Genomic DNA, 20946 nt, shown 5'->3' with positions numbered 1-20946 from the left:
CAATAGCGACTCAGCAGCAGCAGTTCAGGTCGGGGCCCCGCTGGGGGGCGCTCCCGGCCCCGCCCGCGCGGCGCGCGCACAGGACGGATCCCGGGCCCATCTTTATTGGAACCGACGGCGGGGCCGGAACAGCCCGGGCCCCGCGGGAAGTGTCTGTGACTTCACGGACAGGCACAGGACAGAGACCGTACAGGTGTGGCAGTATCACGGACAGGTGAAGTACAGCCCTAGGAGGCCCCACCCCTGGCCCGCGGAAAAACAAGGTGCTGCCACATATCCCATCAGATTCCCACGAGCGCAGCAGAGCAGCTAGGGGAGCCCCTGGGCAGCAGAGCCCGCCTAGCCCTGCCAGTCGTGCTCTCAAGTGGGCCCAGGCAGAACATGATGCCTTGGGAACAGACCCCCCCCCCCCCGAGAACACCATGAAGGCCAGCAAGGGCTCCCCGAGAGGGAGCCTCCTCTGGGAGCACAGAGCCATCATGAAGGCAGCCAGGAACAGTGCCCAGAACATCAGGCACAGCTTTCGCATACAGCTACTCAGACTGACAGGGGCCCAAACTTGCACAATTCCCTAAAGTTCACCTCCTGGAGCAACAAAGATCAGGAAAGTGGCAGCATTTGGTGTAAGTATAGCAGGAAGAGAGCTCAAAAAGGAGAGCGCGTTCATTTGAGGTTAATACAGGAAACCAATTTCAAGGAGAGTCTTTTTCAGAGAGAAGCTCCTGCCTCTCCTTCCTGCAGCCCAGGAAGTTTTATGTCTTCTTCTTTAACTCCTCAAATCTCCGAGAAAGATCATCAAAGTCAATGTCTTCTGAGGCGGAGGAGTTGGCGCCAGCAGATGCCGTTGGCAGCGTGTCTGGCACAGACGGTAATTCAGGCAGCACAAAGTTATCAAAGGTATTAGGAGCTCCAGCTCTTGGTTTAGGAGAAGCTTCTGGCTTGGGCTCAGGCCCTGTTTAAAAGAGAAATATCACTGCACCTCACTGTCAGCACACGCTCACTGGGCCAAATGGAGCTGCACAAATAAAGCTCACCCAGGAAACAGACAGCACCAGTGGGTTTTTCTGAGCAGCCCCTAACACCCACGGTTTACTAAACCCCTGGACATACTCACCAGGCACTGGTGCAGCAATGTCCTTGTCAGCATTCGGCTCATCAATCTGAAAAAGACTCTCAGTTACTACAGCTCTGTCCCACCAGGCACGGTCACTCCAGCGTGCAGGCAGAGCTCAGCGGCACAGTCCCAGCAGAGCAGTGCACATTTCTCCCTGCCCTGAGCAGGCAGCCCTGGCTTTGGAACAATCTGCCTCTCTTCCCAAGAAACAGAGGCAGCACTTCAGCTTTCTTCTCCCTCCCTTTCAATTAAAGCAGCTTCACTGACTATATTCTGGAACTGAATCAACAGAGCATATCCACTATCAGGTCTGAAACATTCAAGAGCACGAGTGAGAAAAGACTGCCCTCTTCACCCATGTCATCACAGCTCTTCTGCCCTTCCTCATAAACCACTGACAGGCCCTTGTGACTAGCAGCAGGATATGAAATGACACATCTCAGGTTTTGGTCTAGCTGGGACAAAGGCCCACAGCACACCCAGCTGTGCTGTTAAAGCTCCTCATTCCCTGCAGGCTGCAGCCAGCAACATCCATCCCCACCCAGTTCACCTGCACTGCTGTGCCTGTGCCTGCCCCTCCCGAACTCAGGCTGCTGTGCAAGGAGCCCAAGGTTCAGCACAGCTCCTCCCTGCTCTGGATAACACAAAAACAAGCAGCACGTCACCAAAGGCAGAGTGGGGGAGGCACGACCATGAACTACACCAACAAAACCACAAACAAGCAAAAAAAGGGAAGTCTCCAGCCTCTCTTTCATTGTTCCCCAAGGACTGAGTAAAGTCTGGGAAAGAAAGAGTGTTTAAACATACAGCATCTGCGTCAGCCAAAATTGTCATCCAGGCTATTAATTAGTTCAAAAGCCATAATTAAACAGACTTGAGGCGATAAACCCTTCACACTGCAAAGACTAGAATTTGTAGACTGTGCTTCTGCTTGTTAACTGTTTATCGCTACTTGAATGATGCAGCAAGAGAAATGTTGGCTTTCCTTTGCAGCCAAAGCACAGAGCTGAACAAGGAACTTCTCCCCACAAGTCATCCTCCCATCACGCGCACTCAGTGATTCACCCGTAAGCAATGCCAGCACCACCCCAAAAGCTCCAAAGGTTGGCAGCAGTGTCCTTAATGAACACTTCCCTTCTCTGTGGCTACCACTGCACTCTCTTTGAGGGGCCCCCTGCTGCCCGCAATGGCCATTCAGCTCAGGCACTTACAGACTCATATGTGGGTGGGTTTGCCGGAATTGGTGGTGGGTGGATGTTAGTGAAAGGCTGGTAGGTCCCCACTGGCAGGCCACTGAAGTTCTCCTGTACAGAGAGATCAGTCATGCACCACACTACTCACCTGGGATACCACACCTACAGCTGCTATAGGAGCCACAGGAAGTAGTCTTAGATAAATGCAGGCAAGTATCCAACTGGATTGAGTTTATGCTTACAAGTAAAAGATTCTCAAGTATTAAGTCAGTTGTAGTCACCTGGTGCAGGCAGACCCAGCTAACAGGATTATTCTAAAGAATCAGCACAGGTAAACACTTCATCTTCCAAGGCATAAGTAGTACCAGGACAAAAAGGGAATACTCTACCATTTTTGGCCCTGTGTGCAGTATCACAGAACAGGAAGGAGATTTCTGCCTCACTCAAGGCTCTGTATTATACCCTCACTTGTAACACAACAGTGCCTCAAGGATGCAGACTTGGCGCAAGTCCTCAGCATGTTTATGCCTGGGCCAACAGCCAGCTGATGATACTTGGCCCACGTTTTCCACAAAAACCACTGCAGCACTACTGGGACCACATTAAGACTCCAAGCCATCCCACTATTCTGATACTCTCCAGTGTATAGAGATATCCTGTAAATGACTGAATTTAGAGAATGGGGCTCTTTTCAGTTCCCACATTCCACCCTCACAGAAAGTCATCTGCGAGAGCCATTGGCTCAGTCTCCTTCCCTTGCAGGTCTGAAGGCAGGGCTCTTCTGCATTTTTCTGTGCTGTTCCCACCCCAAAAAACTCACCTGATTTCCTTGACTGAATCTTGGCACACTACCAGCCTACCAACTTCGAAGTGCAGCTCCAACTCCTGGACAAAAGCCTGGCAGTCAGAAGACTGCCTCAGGAGTTAAGTCTGGACTCCTCTGTTCCCTGAAGGCAAAGAGGGCTGGCTGGAGAAGAGGGGTAGGAACCTCCACAGTCAAGAAGCAACACGAAGCTTCAACTGCGCTGCCAACAGTCCCCATCCCATGTAATCTCATACCAAAACAAGCTATCAGGTACAGACACTTTCTAGTCAGCAGGTACAGGGCTAAGCACCACACTCAAGAGTCTTTCACAGAAAAAGGAAACACACAAAGCCAAGAAACTTACCGGTCCCTTTGGAGGTGGATAGGAGAAGGGCGGATTTGGTGTTGGCATGGGCATAGGCATCATCACGGGCATGGGTACTAACCCATCATGACCCATCATCGGGGCTGTAAATCCACCACCTCCACCCCCTCCATGGCCACCCTTCTTCACATCATCCGTGAACCCCACATCAATTAGATCTGCTTCTCCACCTGCTGGGGCTTCAGCCTGGAAAGGGTGGAAGAATTCTGCTCACCACCACATCTCTGTTCCGATCACTGCCCTCTGAACAGCAGTAGATGCAGCCTTTGTCGCTGGACAAGATGGGAATAAACAACGAGGACAGAACAGAGAGCAGCTATATGGTGGTATTAACAGAAAACAGAACAGGAACCAAGCAGTTGCATGAGTAACTATGGGCACATGCTGTAGGGCTGTGGGAAGGAACAAGGACCATGCTGTGCTGGGGCTGTCTAGAAGACACTTCAGCAAGTTCACTACAATGCACAGCCCATGGCTCACTCACCATCACCACAGAGTCAGGCTCATAGGGCACATTGTAGTTCTTAGCAATCTCGATGAGGTATCTCTCCACCAAGATCTTGGGCGGCGCCTCAACGCTCAGCTTGTGCATCAGCTGGAACACAGGGATGGAGAGACACAGTGGGGCCAGGGCAGTGGCCAGAGCACCCCATAGCTCCGGCCCAGCACCACCCCAGCTCTATCCTAGCCAGGGCCACCAGGAAGCACTGGGCAGCCCTGGGGAAACCTCTCTGCCCAGTGCAGCACACTATGGGCAGCAACAGGCCAGGGCTCCATGTGCTCCCCCCCTGCCCAGGCTCTCAGCACCGTGCTCCAACACAGGTGGGCTCCATCTGCCCGCCCTGCTCTGCAGGGACTGTGGGAATCACCCACTGGCCACAGGCCCAAGGGGCAGTGAGCCTCAGCAGGCGTGGCTGCTCTGCCAGCTCCAGCTGTTCCACCAGTTCATTACCCTGTCATTGACTGTCCCAATCTGGTTTGTCCGGCACAGCTTCCCGTACTCCTTGCTGTACTTGGCGCACAGCTGGTCAGCAACCTGCAATAGGAGAGAAACTCTAGGAAGATGCATACCTTTGCTTTCCCCCACCACACACTGCACACCTGTTGTAGGCCCCACGGCCACCCCCCTCCCTCTCATTTCTGCCACTGAGCATCCCTGTTCAGCAGCCACAGCCACCCTGGATGCTCCAGGGACACGTGGTCTCCATCTGCAGAGCCCATGAAAACACATCCTCTGTTTTAATGACACAAAGTCCCAAACAAGGGCTTCCACCAGCTTCTGGCAGCATCATCCCCACCCTGCGTGCATAACACCCTCAAAGAACCCCACTCACAATCTTCAGCTCGGCCACTTCTGACTGGAGACGTGGTGCAGCCCAAATCAGGGTCGATACCGCCTCTGCCAGGCCAGAGTCCAGCTCCCTAGGACACAATAAACAGTTCTCTCATGCACCCTGCCTTTGCTGCTCTCAATCTGCTTAGCCTCAAAGCTCCCATCCTCCACATTGGGAACCAGAATCTTCCCTGCCTGGGGAAGAAAAGGTCTCTGGGGGCCTTAGGACAGTGAGACAAACACAGGTGCCCTTCTGTACCCCAGACCTGCCCCAGCAGTGTCCCTCCCTGAGCCCAGGACCCTCTCAGCCAGAGCTTACTTCATGGACTGGATCAAGCCAAAGCGGGCAAGCAGCAGATCACAGTACAGCTCCAGGATCTCCATGGCCTCCACAAGGTAATCTTCACGGATGATGTGCTCCACACGAATCCTGGCACGCTCATCTTTTCCAGCTGCCAGGTAATCTGCAATCTCCTTCCTTGCCTTCTGGGCCAACTCAGCTGCAGCACACACCCCCAAGTGTGGTCACCGTGCTGGCTGGGGTTGCTGCCTCCAGACCCCCCACAGTCCCCACCACACTCAAAGCCACCACCAGCCTCTCTCCCCCATTGAGCCTCTGCAGCATGAGACACTTGGCCATGGCTTGGCAGAGCCCTTGTGTTCAGGTCCAAGTACACTAACTCACAGGAGACAGGAGAGTGGGCTTTAGCTGTTGGAAACACTCCTGCACCTACAACCTCCCTGCAGAGTCAATTGGGACCACAGACCTTATCTGCATCAGGGTAGGGCAAGTGGGGAGAGCCTCCCACAGCACACAGGGAGTTTTCCACTGTGCTGTGAGCACACCCAGCCCACAGCTACCACTCCACACATTGCACTCCAGCACTCGCCAGGAGAGTGGACAGAAGCCAACTGCAGCCAGCCTGCTCCTCTGGGCCCTCACACACTGGGACAGGCTGTAAGGCCTAGGTCCAGCTGGGAAGAGCAGAAAGCTACTGAATACTTGGCCCACAAAAGCATCCTGACTTCAGAAAAACCTCTTTAAGTCTCCTGAGCCCCAAAAGTATGGTGGAGCCCACCTGCCCCCTCCAGTACTCACTCTTCTTTTTCTCCAGCAGTTTGAGACGATTGATAACAAGGCGGAGGTTGACTCGCAAGCGCTCGGCCTTGAACCCAGAGCCCAGCATCATAAACACCTTCTGGGGAGAAGAGGAAGGGTCACTGGAACTGGGGAGGCCAAGAAATTCCCACAAAAGCCCAGGTCTGCCTTTCCCAAATCTAGTTATTTATAAATAGCTGGACCTCCGGTGCTCATCATTACCTCTTCCACTTCACAACCCTGCACCCAACCAAGCCCAACAGGTTTGGCTTTGGAAACTTCCAGGAAACTATCCAGGAAACTTCCTGGATATTTTTTAAAGAAGCAGGAAAGTCAACTGGAAGGAAAAAGCCCATCTCTGTCGTACCAATATGCAAGTTATAAACCAGCTAGATAACTAACCCAAGAACTGTAGAAACTAAGGTTGTGAGAGTCGTGTCAGGAGAAGGAAAAGCTGCCATTCCACATTCCCCACGCTTTTCCTGCTTACTGAACACACGCTCTGGCACTCCCCCAGTCTCCCCAGGAGCCATTTCAACTCACTAATCCTACAGAAAGCTAATTCTGAAGATAATTAATTACTGCATTTTGTTTTGCCGATAACCGTTCATCAAAAAAAAACAACCTTCCTGAAAAGATATTATATAGAAAGACGTTGGTTTGTATCTCGCCTCCCCATCCTTCCCTGCCGGCGGCTGCTCTGGCCAGCGCGGGGCGAGCCGTGACCTGGCCCGGCTGCCAGGGCGGCCACACCAGCCCCATCAGCCGCCCGGCGAGACCCGCCGCGTCCGGCCCAGCGCCCAGGGACAGTTCGGACAGTGCCCTGGGCGGGCTCCATCGGCGCAGCTGCACCCGAGGAGCCACGGGGGGAATTCCCTCTCTCTCCCCAGACAACGAGAACGTCCCACAGCGCGGGCGGGGCAGATCCCGGGACTGCAGGAGACTGGGGAAGGGCCTCCGCGTCACCGCCAGCACCTCCTCGGCCGCAGAACGCGACCCACCACCCCGCTCCTGCTCCTCGACCCCGGGCCCCGCTCACCTCCCGCCGCTCCGCACGTCCCAGTCACCCAAAATGGCGCGCAATGGTTGGCAGCACCGCACCGCGAGCGGAGGGATCTCCACAGCCGGCACTCCCCGCTCCCCACCCGAAGCACTGCCGAGCCGCCGCGGCGGGCGCTCCTCCGGTCTGGCCCCCAGATGCTGCCCCGGCGCGGCGCCGGCCGGGCAGGAACGAGGAGGAGCAGACACGGCCCCGGGAGAGGGGCGCAGAGGGACTACATGGCTCGGCGGAGGGATCCTGTGCGTAGCGCTGTAGTGTCGCGCCCGATAGGCGCCCACTGGTGCCCGCCCCCGGCGCGGCGGTTCCGGCAGTGCGGCGTTCCGCCCGTGGCTGTCGCGCCGTGCCTTGGCTGCGGATGGTGAGCGGGGCCGGGGTGTCCTCGGTTCTCTAAGGGTCACACGGCGCTGGCGCCACTGCAAGGGAGGGTTGGGCCGAGGTTCAGCCGGGTCCTGGGCCCGGTGCCGCAGCCCCACGGTGAGCGGGTCCGCGGCGGAGGCGCTCGGCGGCCTGCGAGGGGAGGCGGCCCCGAGCCTTCGGGGAGGAGCGGTCCAGCTCTCGGTGGGAGCGCGGGTTCACAACGCGCGCAGTGGGTCCGAGTTAATCCTAAACCCGTGGGTTTTGGCCTTGCAGGGTACGCGAGATCCCTGTGAGCCGGGACGGCACGGGCGCTCCCGGTGAGCTGTCGGCGGAGGCGGCCGGGGCAGGGGAGCCCCGCCGCGGGCACAGATGAGCTCCCTCGGGCGGCCGGGAGCCACGGGCTGGGGCGGATCAATGGCAAACAGGTGAGACGCTTCAGCTAATGAAAAACCGGCACCTGAGGTCGGCGGGCGAGCCGGTGACAGCCAGGACGGCGCTGGGCTGGGGCTCCCTGTGTGTGCCGGTGCCGTGCCCGTGCCGGGCTCTCCCGGTGCCGAGCCGTCGCTCCCGTGCCCGCGCCCGTGCCCGCGCCGCGCGCTCCAGCGGCGCCGCCATCTTGCCCGTCCGTCTGTCCGCTGCCCTTTGTCTGTCCGTGGCTCCCGGCGCCTGCGGCGGGACCGGGTAAGGCGGGCCAGGCCGGGCCGGGCCGGCGCTGCCGCCCCCGAGGGGCGGGACGGGCCCCGCGGCGGCCCCTCCGCTGCCGGGGCCGGTCTGTCTGTCGGGACTGCCGGGCCGGGACCCTCGGCGGTCTGTACCACTGCCAGGGGAGCCGGGTCCCTTTGTCTGTGTGTCCGGCCGCTTGCGGGCCCGGTTGCTCCTGCCGCCTCCCGTGCCCTGGGACTGCTGGCTGCGTCCCGCTGTTTGGGGAGGCTGACGGGATCCCCGTGTCCATCCATCTGAGGCGGCTGACGGGATCCTTTTGTCCGTCTGTCTGAGGCTGATGGGATCCCTGTGTCCATCAGCTGGTGAGGGACTGACGGGATCCTTGTGTGTGTGTCAGCGAAGGGCTGACAGGATCTCTGTGTCCACCTTTCTGAGGAGGCTGATGGGATCCGTGTGACCATCTGTCTTGTGGGAAAGGATTTGGATCCTCCTTTTGTCTGAGGGGACTGCTGAGATTGCCACCTTCTTCTGTCAGTTTGAGGACAAGCAGTCGATGATGAGGCTGCAGGAATGGACAGGAGGTAGAAGTGTGTTGGGACTGAGGTTGCAGTTACTCTTGAAGGGGGCACTCAGGTTTTTTTTTGGGGAGGGGGCAGGATTGCTTAAACCTTTGCCTGAGAACTGGACAGGACTGCCTGTGCACGGTGACTTCTAAAACGCTTGTGGATCGTGTTGGATGCTGGCATGAAATCCAGCTGTGCTGATGCAGAACGAGCCTCGTAGACAGAAGGTGGAGAGTGACCATGGCACAACCAGCTGAGCTTGGCCAGAGACTCGGAAGGTTCCAGTGAAATGTGTGACAGGCTCTTCTGTTCTCTTCTCAGGTGAGCCCTCTGCTGACGGGAGGAACACTCTGCTCCCAGGTCAGGGAAACATGTCCCGTCGGAAACAGACCACTCCTAACAAAGTTCACTGTGAGTATAATGTTACACAGCAGTGTGGGACCCTCTGTCTGGATTGTGGAGTGAGAAAGGGAGGATGGGAATGACGGGAAGGTACAGGTTGCAGGGAACGGTGGTTACTCACATTTTGTCTTAGGGAGTGTAAGAAGAGAAGCTGAGCTCTGTGCATCAAGGGAGCTGGCTGTGCCCTGGCGTGGCAGGATGGGGATAGGCTTGAACAAACAACTAATGCTGTAGAGATAGGTGCGTATGTGCAGGGCCTGTAACTGGGCTTTGTGTTCACACTGTCATAAGTGCAAGTTGGAATACTAGGAAATGTGACTTAGGGCTCTGGCCTGTCTTGGGGAGCAAAGGAGGTTCTAGGCAAGGTGGTTGGAGCATGTGGCTGAAAGCCAGCAAGTCTTGGGTTTTGATCTTTGTCCTACCAGACTCAGCTGACTGGCCTTGGCGTGTTACTTAAGCTCACTGTACCCCAGTTTCCTACTATATAATTAAATAAAGCCGTTTGCTCTTTCCTGTGAGGGAATGGGAGGTGGTCAGGTAATTCACAGGACAGACAAATACTGTCTGCCAGATCATTCTTGAGCTCAGCTGGTAGGACAGATCTCTGTTTCTCCAACCTTGCCAAGACCCAAACATTTGTTTGACAGTGGAAGGGCTGAAGATGCTGTACATCAGCACTTCGTGTGGGCAGGCTACAGCCAGGTGTCAGTGCAGCTGGGAGACATGGACGGAGGTTTGGCTGCAGAGGGGAAACTGCACATGTATGGCTTTTGGTTGACTGGTGGTAGCAGAGGGACGTTGAGGGGCCTGAAGCTGTGCCCTTGTTCGTACCCGGGTTTGTGGCTGGAGACATGCTTGGAATTTGGGCTGGAATAAGGAAAACAAGTTCTTCCATTTCTGTAGACCCATGAGAGCAAGGCTGCTGAGAGGGCCCTGGATATTGCTAGCTGCAGTAGCTGTCAGGAGTATGAGACAGAGCTGAGTGCTGCAGCCCTAACACTGCCTCACTGCTGGTGCTGCTGGCTTGCATGTCTGTGTGCTGCCTCCGTGCACGGGTACACAGCAGGGATCTGTGCATGCTGCTCTCTGTGTGAGGAAACACTGCTGGAGTGTGGCACCTTGCACGCTCGGTGAGTGCTCTGGGAAGAACTGCCTCTCTCTGGGACTTGCAGCCGCAGCGGCCGCTCAGCTCGGGAGAGCTGACTGAGCTGTCCTTGGTGACCAGCGTGAGGGTCTCGGGGTGTGGCTTGTGGCATCTGCACTGCCCTGTGCTCTCCAATTCCTGCTTCTGGGTGCTGGGTTCCACAGTGGGCAGAGTACAGTTGTGATTTGCCTGATACTGCATTAATGACTTTGGAGTTGTTTTCCTTAGAGAAATTTGGAATGTCCTGTATTTTGTCCTGTGATGCCAGTAGCACGCCTTGTGTCCACATACTTTTGCTTCTGAGAGTGCCCAGGTATTAGTGCTGCCACTGAGCTCAGGTTTATAACAGGCATGCACTTAAACTGTCTCCCTGGGGGCAGAGTTGGGGTTTCTCTGGAGTGTGGAAACCAAGGGCTACAGCAGCTCTAATGGCGCAGGTACAGCTTCCGTGGTGTTTAGGTGGGCGCTTTTCTGCACTCCACAGTGTAAGGGTCATGTTCTTCAGAAGCTTGTACTATTATACACAAAACTCTATATATCACAGAGTTCAGCGTGCACTGTTTTCACAGTGAACATTGCTCTTCTATCTGCAATACAAGTGATTGTATCTCCAGTCTTGGTCTTGGGGGAAGCTGCCTGACAAACACTGTACCAGTGGGCATGAGGTTGAGGTTATGGCATCAGGTATGCCATGGAGAGGAATTCTGGGACCTGTTCACCTCCTTTACATGCAGTACGTTGCTACAGAGCAACTATTCAGCAGGAGCCATCAGGACCAGCAAGTAGGACTACAAGAAAATAAAGGGACCAAAAGATACCAGAAGCATGTCAATGGTGATGTCTCCACCTTGGGATGGAAAATCTTGTCTGTCTTGTGATGAACACCACGAAATCGTTGGGACTTCTCTGTCTACCTAGCCTGCTGTGTGTCTGGAGGGCCCAGAAATGCCGTGCAGTGCCCTGACGAGGATAATCGGAGAGAGCATCGGCTCCAAGAACGGGGTGAGCCAGCAGAATGAGGAGTCAGGCTGAGACATAGCAGACACGTTACTGGGACTTCTTCACAGGGACTGCAGTGGTTGGGAGGAGAGGAATGAAAGGGACAGCAGGTATGCAGCTTTTTACACAGTTGTCTGCAGCTGGGGTCTGATTTGGCAGGCTCTGGGGCTGGGGAAGTGCTTTTTGGATTTGCATAAATACAACTGTGAATATCTGACTGGACAAATTTAATGGGAGGATGGTACCTACTTCTTCCTTGCATGGCTACTCCATGTTCTCTTCTTGGACTCACCAGGGCAAGTGACAGCTGCAGATCTCCTCTCCCTGGCTTGCTTGGTGCTTCCTCTTTCCAGGGTTACTTTCCAGGCTTGGCATGGCCCTCATTTCACCTTGCTCTCACAACAACATGGTTTGCTGTCCTCACTTAGCACAGAAATGTTTTGTTTGGCATGCAGAGTTATCAGCTAGGAGATTGTGTTACAAGGCAAAAGAGTTTTAAATGGAAGTTGATGTGTAAGGAAATTCAAAGTAATACTGAAGCAATGGTAAAACAATTATAAAAATTACTATTATCACAAAAGTCTCATTGTGCATGGTGGCCAGTGCTGCAGTTTTAATTGTAGTCATTTCCCCTGCAGCACGTAATTGGCTCTTGATAATTTAATTTTGTTTTGCCATGTGCTGCATGAAAAAAACACCTGACAAAGTGCTAAAAAAGAGAACAGTAACAGTGGAATATATTTACTGAAAAATACAATACAGTTAGGTTGTTTCTGTGGAGATGCCTTAATTGATTCAATTTGGTGTTTATTGTCTCCCAGAGTCTGAAGTAGAAAAGTATAAAAACTCTCTAAGCAATTCATCTGCTCTTGCATTCAAGCCCATCTGTTGCTGCACTGTCACCCATCAGTCGTGGACCACTTGCTGTCTTTGCGCTTGCCAAAATTTGCTGCAGGTGTTAGTGTGCACTTCTCTCTCCCTGCCATCCATGAGCTGCTTTGCTTTCTATTGCTTGTGCCCTCTGCAACTGATGCTTATTTTAGAACTCTGGAGAACAGCTTCTGTTAGTCAGATTAATTCCTGCTTCCGAGCTCTATTTATCGTGGTCCTAATATCCCATTAATCCTCTATTTGCTTCCCTCTCTCTCTGACACACACGTATTCTGTGCTCTTTGGTGTTCCTTGGATTCTGCTGTCTATAATGTTCCCGGTTTGAAGAGGGAGTATCTTGCAAGAAATAGCACCCAGCATTCTCAACCAAGCAGAAATGTTACTTGCATCAAAACCCTTGGTTCTGAAGGGCTCCTTGGGCTGCCATTGTTAACCCTTTCAATTGTGTTGTTTTTCATTTCAGTAACCACTACAGCAGTGTGGACAACCCAGAATAGCCATGGGGCAGGTGGAATAGATCCACAGTGGTGGAAAGACTTGCAAATTTCAGGTCCAGGAACACAGAGAAGACCTACACGAACAGGGATTTTAAATTGGTGTACAAGGGGGGAATAAAGTGACTCATCTCTGAGAGACCTTTCTGTTTAGGAAGGAAGGCAGGGGAATGATGCAGTTCCTTTGGATTTTGTTTTGTGGATTTTGGGGTGGGAGTTGTTTGTTTGTATGTTTATTTTCCAGAACACCTGAGAGTTATCCTACATTCATACAGTTGGAGAAGGGAAGGGCTCAGGGCTGATAACCCAGCAGACCCTAACAGTCATGCCTATCTCTGTTGCTCAGTACCACAGGGCTGTCCCCTACCTCCACCGCTGCTCACCTGGTATCCCACTCATTCACAGGAGTATGGAGAGGAGAATGGAATACAAAGCAGAGGCATTTGTGTGATCTCTCGTCTCTAGCTGCTTGTAAGCAACTTCAGTGACTTGTTTTGGTGTTGTGGTCAGCCTGCAGCCTTTTTTGTATTTAATAAAGAAACTTCTGGAGAAGAGTCTGTGAATTCACTATTGAGCATAACATCCTTTATTTACGGCAGTGATGCTAAAGCTGTTGCCTGTCTTACTCCCCTTCCAAATGAATGGAAGTGAACCCAAAGCGGGGTGGAGGGAGGGATGTAAGTGGCTATGTGGGAGCATGTGTGTGCAGAAACAACAAAAGCACAATCCTGTACCTATCAAACGTTAAAGCTCTAAGGCTTCATCAAAGTAGGACTTAGTTCATCAGTAGGTGAACAGGACACTCTTTGCTAAGTTATTTTGGACGCTATTATTATAACACATAAGAAATTCTGTACAAGCTGAAGACAGCATTTTTACATGTTTGAGTTTCCCAATCCCGTGATGTTTTTGGATTCAGGCTGTGGAGGATGCACAGGGTGTCCCTGCTAACAGCATGGGTTTGGTGAACAGGTTGCATTGCTGGCTGTAAGCTGGCTGTTCTCTGCACTGTGCTGAGTCAATGCTCACTGGGCTCTGGGGGTGTTGTGCCCCTGGCACACACGATTGCTCTTGGTTACTGTGACTGATGCCAGTGTTCCTGATGGGAGGAGTTCCCTCCTCTGTCACCTGGATAGAGATCCTAGCTCTTAAATCCTGCAGACTGTCTGCATGGGTTGTGTAACTGAGCAGGAACCTGCCTGCCTTTGTACTCCAGTGGGAATGTAATCTGTCTGGAAGGGAAGAAAACAAACACGACTGCTTCCACGAGCAGCTGCAGTGGCGTTTGGGAATCCCATTTTGGAACTCTGTCACAGGTAGCACATCTCCCACCGTAGTTTTATATCTGTCCTGCATTCTGCAGGTTTCCTCATTTCACCATGCTTTCTCTTTCTCCTGCAATGCTTTTTTGGTCTCTGGGCTTTTTTCCTGGTGGTTTGTGGGTATCTGCTTCTTGGAGAGGCTCTGGGATTCTGTGTGTCTGCTGCTCATACAGTCTGTATCTCAGTCCTACCAACATGAAGCTGTGATCCAGACATAAAAACACAACTCCAGGTCATGAAAACCATTCGGTGCTGGAATGGCTTCTGAAGGGGCTATGTGTATCACAGCAGTCATGACAGTACCTGTTGCTTTCAGTGACAAATAGACTTGGGGTGCTTCTCAGCACCTCTCCTCACATGCATGGATTGTGTTCTCAAGTTGTCTCTACAGAAACCTTTCTCACATTTCTAAACAGAATGATAAAAGCCTTCAAATGCTTTTGGAAACCTCCATGGGGACATTGGGAACTAAAACTCTTCTCCCACAGTCTCTATGAAACTTCTGAAGGTCTTTGAAATCTTCTCGAAATTATGGCTTTTTAAAGCCCTGCCAAAATGGTGAGGTAAGCCCCAGGAAAGGCAGGGAGTGGGAACACAGAGCAACACTGACTGGAACAGTTCAGCATGTGAGAATGTGCCTGTCCTTGTAACAGGACTGGTGCTCTCTCGAGAATTCAGTTCCCTGGTTATACTGATGCCAGCTGTGGTCCAGTACTAAAAAGTACCATTTTCTTCTGAAAGCTGTGTTTTGATTTTATTTGAAAAATGCTCTGCATCTTCCTTGGCATTTTTGCATTTGTGCTTTGAGTGGTCCTTAAGCACTTAAAAATCAGTTGATAAATGCAACCCAAAAGCCAGCCTGCTGGGAACTTCAGCACCTTTGCCAGGCCTCCCAGCTCATCCACTGAAAAAGGTAAATCACAACTACACCTGGAACAAAGTAATTTGTTTGCTTGCATATGAAAATTAATGGTTACCTTTTATTATTCTCTGGAACTGAAAGTTTTCTCGAGTAGGGATTGCTGAAAGTTTTCTTTCAGAGAAGCACAAATAACTGCTTTCTTACAAGGTGTTTGCCATTTCCTGTTGAGCTGAGATACTAGCGGTCAGTGCTTTCAACAGAACAGGCTGTTTTATCCTAAATGTGCATCTCAGCTCTCAGGGTTCCTTCCCTTGGGTTGCTGTTTTGAGCACATGAAGTGCCACTGAGATTTTACTTTAGCAAGAGCCATTTCTGGGCAAGGCAAGGTAGTGGAGGAAGTCATCCATCGTATGCGCAGGAGAACATCAGCTCCAAGCACAAACACCTTCTACAAGGACAGCTTGTCCTTATCCCTCCTGGAACAGAAGGAGGTGACAGAGCATGCCAAGAACAGCCCCTAGTTTTGGTATTACTGTGGAGGGCAGGTGATGTACCAGACCCTTAGGGAGGCTCTATTTTTGTGCAAGATGCCTGTTATAGCAGGGAATAGGACTTAATGATTTAGAAGAGCTATACAGTATTATCCCTGATCTGGGATACTGTCATAGTCCCCAGGGGCTTTGCCCAACCTAGAGCTGTGCTGTAGGATATTGGTGGATAACTTGTCAGCAAAAGCCACCTGGCTATCTAAGGCAGGCATATGGGTCTCACAGTTTTTTTGTGGCCAGAGAAGCATATACAGCATATGCAGGGGGCAGGCCAATGCAGGACATTCCCTAGTGAGACTGTTCTACACCCAGGCACTGGACTTGCACCAGCAGGTGCCAGAGGCTGGTGTGGCAGGGTAGGCAGAGAAGTGACCTAAGTGCTTTCCAAGAGGTGACTCCAGAGGTTCTGCACAGTGCAGGTGAGCAGCCCCATGCCTGTTGCGTTTTTGGCAAGCTGTGGTGGTGAACATGATGGAACAGCACTGGTCTGACTCTTTGTCCTTGTGGCTGCCAGGGGAGCAAGTCTTTGCAGGGCTGGAGGAGCAAGCCCGCCAAGCCATGATGAAAAGCAACTTTCCTGGAGCTCTTGGGGACCAGAGGCCAGCCATCCGTCCGCTGCAAGACCCCGACTCCAGCAGCAGTGAGTTCCGCCCCTTCCAATAACGGCAAGGTAGTGAACTGGGGAGACTGACAAGGCATGAGGCTACAGGGTGTGGGGGGTTCTCTGAGAACCATCTTACCCAGCTCCTCTTCTGTGTCACCCCTTGGCTCCTGTGCAGGACTTTGTCCTGAGAGAAGGCAAGCCCAGAGCCAAGAACCAGCACAGCACAGACTGGGCAATGCCCTCACCACTGGAACACAGTCCCATCTCACCAGAGCAGGGAGGGAACTGCAGTTTGGCAATTATCGAGGAAGGCAGGATAAAAGGCCATGCCCAGGGACTCTGCAGAGCAGCTCAGGGACTGAAGTGCCCCAGACTGAGTTTAAATGGAGCCCGTGGTGGGAGGGGGTGGGTAGAGTCACCATATGATGCTGGTCAAGACAGTTAAGACCTATAAGTTAAGACCCTGAGGCCTATGAGTGCACTCAGGGTCCTTACACTTGGCATAACTGTTCTGCATGTTTCAGGTGGCAGTGATGATGAGGAAACCACCCAGGATGAAGTTTCTTCCCATACATCCGAGGAGGATGGCTCAATGGTGAAAGTGAAGAAGGAATTGGAGAATGCAGAACGACCCATGGCTGGAACCCCACTGATGAGAGAAAACGAGGCAAGTTTGTATTGGCTCTGCACTCACTGTAGCCTCCAGGGAGGGGAAGGGTACTGTCTGAAAACCTTCTCTCCCGTCATGGTTCTTTATCTTTCTTTCCCTCCCACCTCCTCCAAACGTCTCCTGGCAGGAGGAAAGGGTATGAAGAGCTCTTGGACTGCCACAAATATGAGACAGCAGGCACGAACTGGCCAAAATGTTTGTGGAGTGTGTCCCCTTCCTTCAGTTTTGGTGCCTTTCTCTGATTGACTTCCCCTTCCCCCCTGCCACAGAACAGGCCCTGCCTTCCAGAGCCACTGTGCTCGCAATAGCCTGGGTGCAAGTGGAGGCTGTGAGGCGTCTGCCTCTTCTCCCTGAGATGCAGGAGTTTTGCTCAGAGGCTACGTGAAGGAGGTTTCAGATGTCAGGAACCCAAAGCAGCCCCAGTGGGACTGGGCACACAGTACTGGATCTGCAGCAGCTCTGGGAGGAGCTCAGGGAGGGTGGGAGGCTGCGGGGGGTCTGTGTGCCTTTCACCAAAGTGGCTGTTCCTCTCCGTAGGTGCCCGAGAGTTTGAACACTGACCCCATGCTGGGACTGTCACAGTGCCCCCTCTGCCAGCTGGAGTGTGGGAGCAGAGAGCAGCTTATTGCTCATGTGTACCAGGTAGGGATGTCTCTGGCCTGAAGGCCTAAGTCCAGAAACAGTCCAAAGCACAGAGTATCTTTGTTCTGGTCTTTCCAATCACAGAACTGAGCTTCTAGCTAGGATGTGACTGAACTTTACAGCAGTAAACTGTGTCCAGAGGGTGTCCTGGGGAAAGAATTAGCAAGGCACCAGTCTGCAGATCTGAAAAACACAACTCTATCCCATGACAGTCTCTGCAAGTATTGCAGGCTGAAACCAGGCAGTTCCTTCAGATTAAGCGGAAGCAATTTTTACATCATTCAGTGAAATAAGAAACCTTCCTCCTAATAACTCATTTATTTTTTACTTCATTACAGTTCTTGTAATTACCCATGAGAATAGCTGTTCTTCCTCTACATGATTCCAGTTTTGCAGGAAATCTGTGGTGGAATCTCAGGTTTTGTTGTCAGTGCTCTCTTCATAGCATATCAAAGTCTGTAACAGAAGGAATGAAGCAGAACTGAATTGGCCACTTACCTGCACCAGCTGCCTCCATCTAAGTGCTTCCTCACCAGCATCCTGCCTGCTGTTAATCCAGTCATGCTTTGTCCAGCACCAGCTGCTCCTCAAATGCATTTCTGAAAATGAGGGTCAGGTCTTACGATCCAAGTATGTTGGCCTTGATTGTTTCTCCTGCACTGAGTGGAGCTGTAGAAGGATTTCTTCCTTGCTTGACCTGTGACACACCAAATGTCTTGAGCTTGGTCTAATTGCTGTCAGACAGAGGTTTAGTGCTAAAGGGTTCCCATTCCAAGAGGCTGAACAGAATGGTTTGAGCGTGCCTTGGACTGGGCAGGGAGCTGGGCAGTGTGTAACTAACATCTGAGTGGTTGTTTTGCAGCATACTGCAGCAGTGGTGAGTGCCAAGAGCTACCTGTGTCCTGTGTGTGGCAGAGCCCTCAGCTCACCAGGGTCCCTTGGGAGGCACCTCCTGATCCACTCGGAGGACCAGCTGTCCAACTGTGCAGTGTGTGGAGCACGCTTCACCAGCCATGCCACCTTCAACAGGTCAGGGTCTCCCTGGCTGGTGAGTGGGATAGAGCACCACATTAAAGATTAGGTGGGTTGCCTTAAATGACTCAGAAGTTGTGGCTGTGAACACACAGAGGCCTGTAGGACAGTGCTAAACATCCCCAGTGAGTGAGATTCCCTTGATCCTTTCCTGTCTGCAGCTCTGCATCCCCTGCAAAGACCTCCAGGGGCTGTGGTGCTACAAGGGTGTTCCTTAGCTCTGTGCAGAGCTAGAGGGGTGCAGAAAGCACTGGGGTCTCCAGTAACTGCAGAACAACACGCTGCTTCCCTTACCCAGCAATCCATCAGCATAAGGCTGCACTGCCCAGGTGGGTTCATCATTTTCAAAGCAGGGCTACAGGCAGAGACCAAAACGTTCTTTCTTTGTACCCTGCCTGGTGGGAGATTATCCACTGACCAATGGAATGGGGCTGAAAGGAGAAATCCAGAGATGAGGGGAGGAGCAGCTCACTGGTTAATTCCTGCTCTTGCGCTCTTCCAACCCAGATACCTCTCTGGGCTAACCCACTTCCTACCCCGGATAGGATGGTGCTTTACTTCAGATATTCAGATGCATCTGTGGGCAAATGGTTTAGCAGAGGCCTCTGCCATGGGCTGTAGTGGGGGCACTGTTCGTGGCAGCCCCTGGGAACTCTGAGATGGGGACTCTGCCAACAGCACCAAGTCTCTGACTCTGCTCCTTATGCTCTGCAGTGAGAAGCTGCCGGATGTGCTCAGTGCAGATCGGCTGCCGGCGCCGCAGAGCCAGGGCCCCTCCGGAGCCGAGGGGAAGGACGTTTCCTTTCGCACCCCCGTGTACCCCGCGGGCATCCTCCTGGTGTGCAACAACTGCGCCGCGTACCGCAAGCTGCTGGAGGCGCAGAGCCCCAGCATGCGCAAGTGGGCCCTGCGGCGGCAGAACGAGCCCCTGGAGGTGCGGCTGCAGCGCCTGGAGCGGGAGCGCACGGCCAAGAAGAGCCGGCGGGACAACGAGACGCCCGAGGAGCGGGAAGTGAGGCGCATGCGGGACCGGGAAGCCAAGCGGCTGCAGCGCATGCAGGAGACAGACGAGCAGCGGGCGCGGCGGCTGCAGCGGGACCGGGAGGCCATGCGCCTGAAACGCGCCAACGAGACCCCTGAGAAGCGACAGGCCCGGCTCATCCGGGAGCGCGAGGCCAAGAGGCTCAAGCGGCGCCTGGAGAAAATGGACATGATGCTCCGGGCACAGTTTGGCCAGGACCCCTCTGCCATGGCTGCTTTGGCAGCTGAGATGAACTTTTTCCAGCTACCAGTGAGCAATGTGGAGCTGGAGAGCCAGCTGCTGGGCAAAATGACCTTTGAGGAGCAGAGCAACAGTGCGCTGCAGTAAACCACAGCCACGAATGGTGCTGCCTCTGCTGTGCCTGCCCCAGGTGCACTAGCAGGCTTCTGCACTCAGGAGGCTGCTGGGAGTCTCTCTCTGACTTTCCCTGATGGGTGGTTCTGGTTCTCCTCTGAACCCAGGAGGAGAACAGAGCTGAGAGATGTCTGCTCTGGTAGGAGCAGATTCTGAGTGTACAGTCTGCTCTGGGGGCCAAGTCACAGCCTGTGACAGAAGGAAAATAAATTAATGTTCACATTTATTAGTCCCCTTCTTTACCTTTTGTGCTTTGTCCTGTTCTTGGATCCTGGCCCCACAGATGGGTCTGGGCTGTGGCAGTTCTGCTGTATGTGAAACCCACCTCACTACAAAGGGATCTTGTTTACTGCAGCATGAATTATGGAGCTGAAGACTTTGACAGTCCACAAGTCCTCCAGGAATAAATCCTTTGCAGTCTGTGCCCATAAAAAGGAAACAAAGGAGGATGTCTTGCTGGAAATGGCTGTGTACACCGTTTTCTTAACACTATTATTATGTGCTTATTTGCAGTAGCAGCCACTGAAAAATTAAGAGGAAACTAAGCTCCTGTTGTAAGATACTCCATAAAAACAGTAAAAGAAAGGCTGGCCGAGGAAAGCAAACAGCAGACAAGTTTGCTGCTTTACTCACAAGTTAATTTGCACCTAAACAACATTTCAGGTTTGCAAGTGGTTGAATGATAAATAATACAGCAGGTCAGTTTCTAGGACTGGATGGGTTTGCTTTCTTCTTTACTCAGTGCTGGTGAGACCACACCTGGAGTCCTGTGTCCAGTGCTGAGGTTCCCAGTGCAAAAGCAGCACAGATGTACTGGAGGCAAAATGTGATCATAGCCTACGCCTACAGAAAAAGGTTCCCACTATTAAACTATGGAAATTAAATCTAGGCATCTTGAATGTGGAAAAGGCAAAAAGCAGTGGCACAGAAGGACTCATGAGGGGCAAAGAGGCGGTACACTCTGTGTTACTGGGGTTTTTTTAAGAATGTGAATCTGAAAATGCATGGTGTAGCTTTGTGGTTTCCAAACATCAGCCACTGTGCCACACCTCTGTGTTTTGTAGCCTAAAGACCCCTACTACCTCCATAGCATTTCCAGTGAAGGTCTCGTGTCACACAGACTGGTTCAAACACCCTGGGAGCTACTGTCTTCTCTCTGATGGCTGTTTCTCTGCTTTGCAGAGAAATGGAGACCACAAGACTCCTATTTGAGATCAGAAGAGTAAAGTTAAAACAAGAAGCAAAACCTTTTGACCAGACTACTTAGAACCCTATTTCCCCCTCATTTTTCAGTTTGAAAACCTTTTGATTGCAGTCCCTTAAAGACCGAGTTAAACTTACAAAAGTTGCCTTCAAAGTGCATTTATG

The 20946-nt window shown here is 52.6% G+C and overlaps 2 protein-coding genes across 11 annotated transcripts; one reads left to right on the top strand and one right to left on the bottom strand.

Annotated features, from left to right (window-relative positions):
- Window positions 1–534: 534 nt before the first annotated feature.
- On the bottom strand, window positions 535–7231 carry IST1 (IST1, ESCRT-III associated factor). Of its 4 annotated transcripts, none has more exons than XM_027646827.1 (10): window positions 6969–7231; window positions 5930–6029; window positions 5150–5330; window positions 4832–4919; window positions 4450–4533; window positions 3982–4092; window positions 3477–3683; window positions 2326–2418; window positions 1115–1160; window positions 535–952 (listed from the first exon to the last, which is right to left on the bottom strand). In XM_027646827.1, the coding sequence occupies exons 2-10, from the start codon at window positions 6018–6020 to the stop codon at window positions 753–755; spliced, it is 1101 nt and encodes a 366-aa protein (XP_027502628.1). In that variant the 5' UTR covers window positions 6021–6029; window positions 6969–7231; the 3' UTR covers window positions 535–752. The 4 variants fall into 4 exon arrangements, with proteins under 4 accessions (XP_027502628.1, XP_027502630.1, XP_027502631.1 ...); XM_027646828.1 differs by having other exon boundaries at window positions 658–952; window positions 5930–6026; window positions 6969–7147; XM_027646829.1 differs by lacking the exon at window positions 2326–2418 and having other exon boundaries at window positions 618–952; window positions 6969–7147.
- Window positions 7232–7244: 13 nt separating this feature from the next.
- ZNF821 (zinc finger protein 821) lies at window positions 7245–19807 on the top strand. Of its 7 annotated transcripts, none has more exons than XM_027646814.1 (9): window positions 7245–7347; window positions 7620–7771; window positions 8894–8983; window positions 11037–11227; window positions 15749–15874; window positions 16363–16505; window positions 17046–17150; window positions 18013–18179; window positions 18897–19807. In XM_027646814.1, the coding sequence occupies exons 4-9, from the start codon at window positions 11212–11214 to the stop codon at window positions 19549–19551; spliced, it is 1212 nt and encodes a 403-aa protein (XP_027502615.1). In that variant the 5' UTR covers window positions 7245–7347; window positions 7620–7771; window positions 8894–8983; window positions 11037–11211; the 3' UTR covers window positions 19552–19807. The 7 variants fall into 7 exon arrangements, with proteins under 7 accessions (XP_027502615.1, XP_027502617.1, XP_027502616.1 ...); XM_027646816.1 differs by having other exon boundaries at window positions 11037–13818; XM_027646815.1 differs by having other exon boundaries at window positions 11037–15653.
- Window positions 19808–20946: the final 1139 nt, after the last annotated feature.

This window comes from Corapipo altera, unplaced genomic scaffold (genome assembly GCF_003945725.1).
Source record: "Corapipo altera isolate COAL_440 unplaced genomic scaffold, ASM394572v1 62, whole genome shotgun sequence".
In the NCBI taxonomy this organism is placed as follows: domain Eukaryota; kingdom Metazoa; phylum Chordata; class Aves; order Passeriformes; family Pipridae; genus Corapipo; species Corapipo altera.
This window is presented reverse-complemented; position numbering and strand designations above follow the sequence as displayed.

Coding starts and splice junctions, on each gene's coding strand:
- ZNF821 (XM_027646811.1), top strand. CDS start 15,703: ATGATGGAACAGCACTGGTCTGACTCTTTGTCCTTGTGGCTGCCAGGG. Junction 16,506..17,045: donor CACTGATGAGAGAAAACGAG/GCAAGTTTGTAT, acceptor TCCTCTCCGTAG/GTGCCCGAGAGTTTGAACAC. Junction 17,151..18,012: donor TTATTGCTCATGTGTACCAG/GTAGGGATGTCT, acceptor GTTGTTTTGCAG/CATACTGCAGCAGTGGTGAG.
- IST1 (XM_027646827.1), bottom strand. CDS start 6,020: ATGATGCTGGGCTCTGGGTTCAAGGCCGAGCGCTTGCGAGTCAACCTC. Junction 5,331..5,929: donor ACTGCTGGAGAAAAAGAAGA/GTGAGTACTGGA, acceptor TGTGTGCTGCAG/CTGAGTTGGCCCAGAAGGCA. Junction 4,534..4,831: donor AAGTGGCCGAGCTGAAGATT/GTGAGTGGGGTT, acceptor CTCCTATTGCAG/GTTGCTGACCAGCTGTGCGC.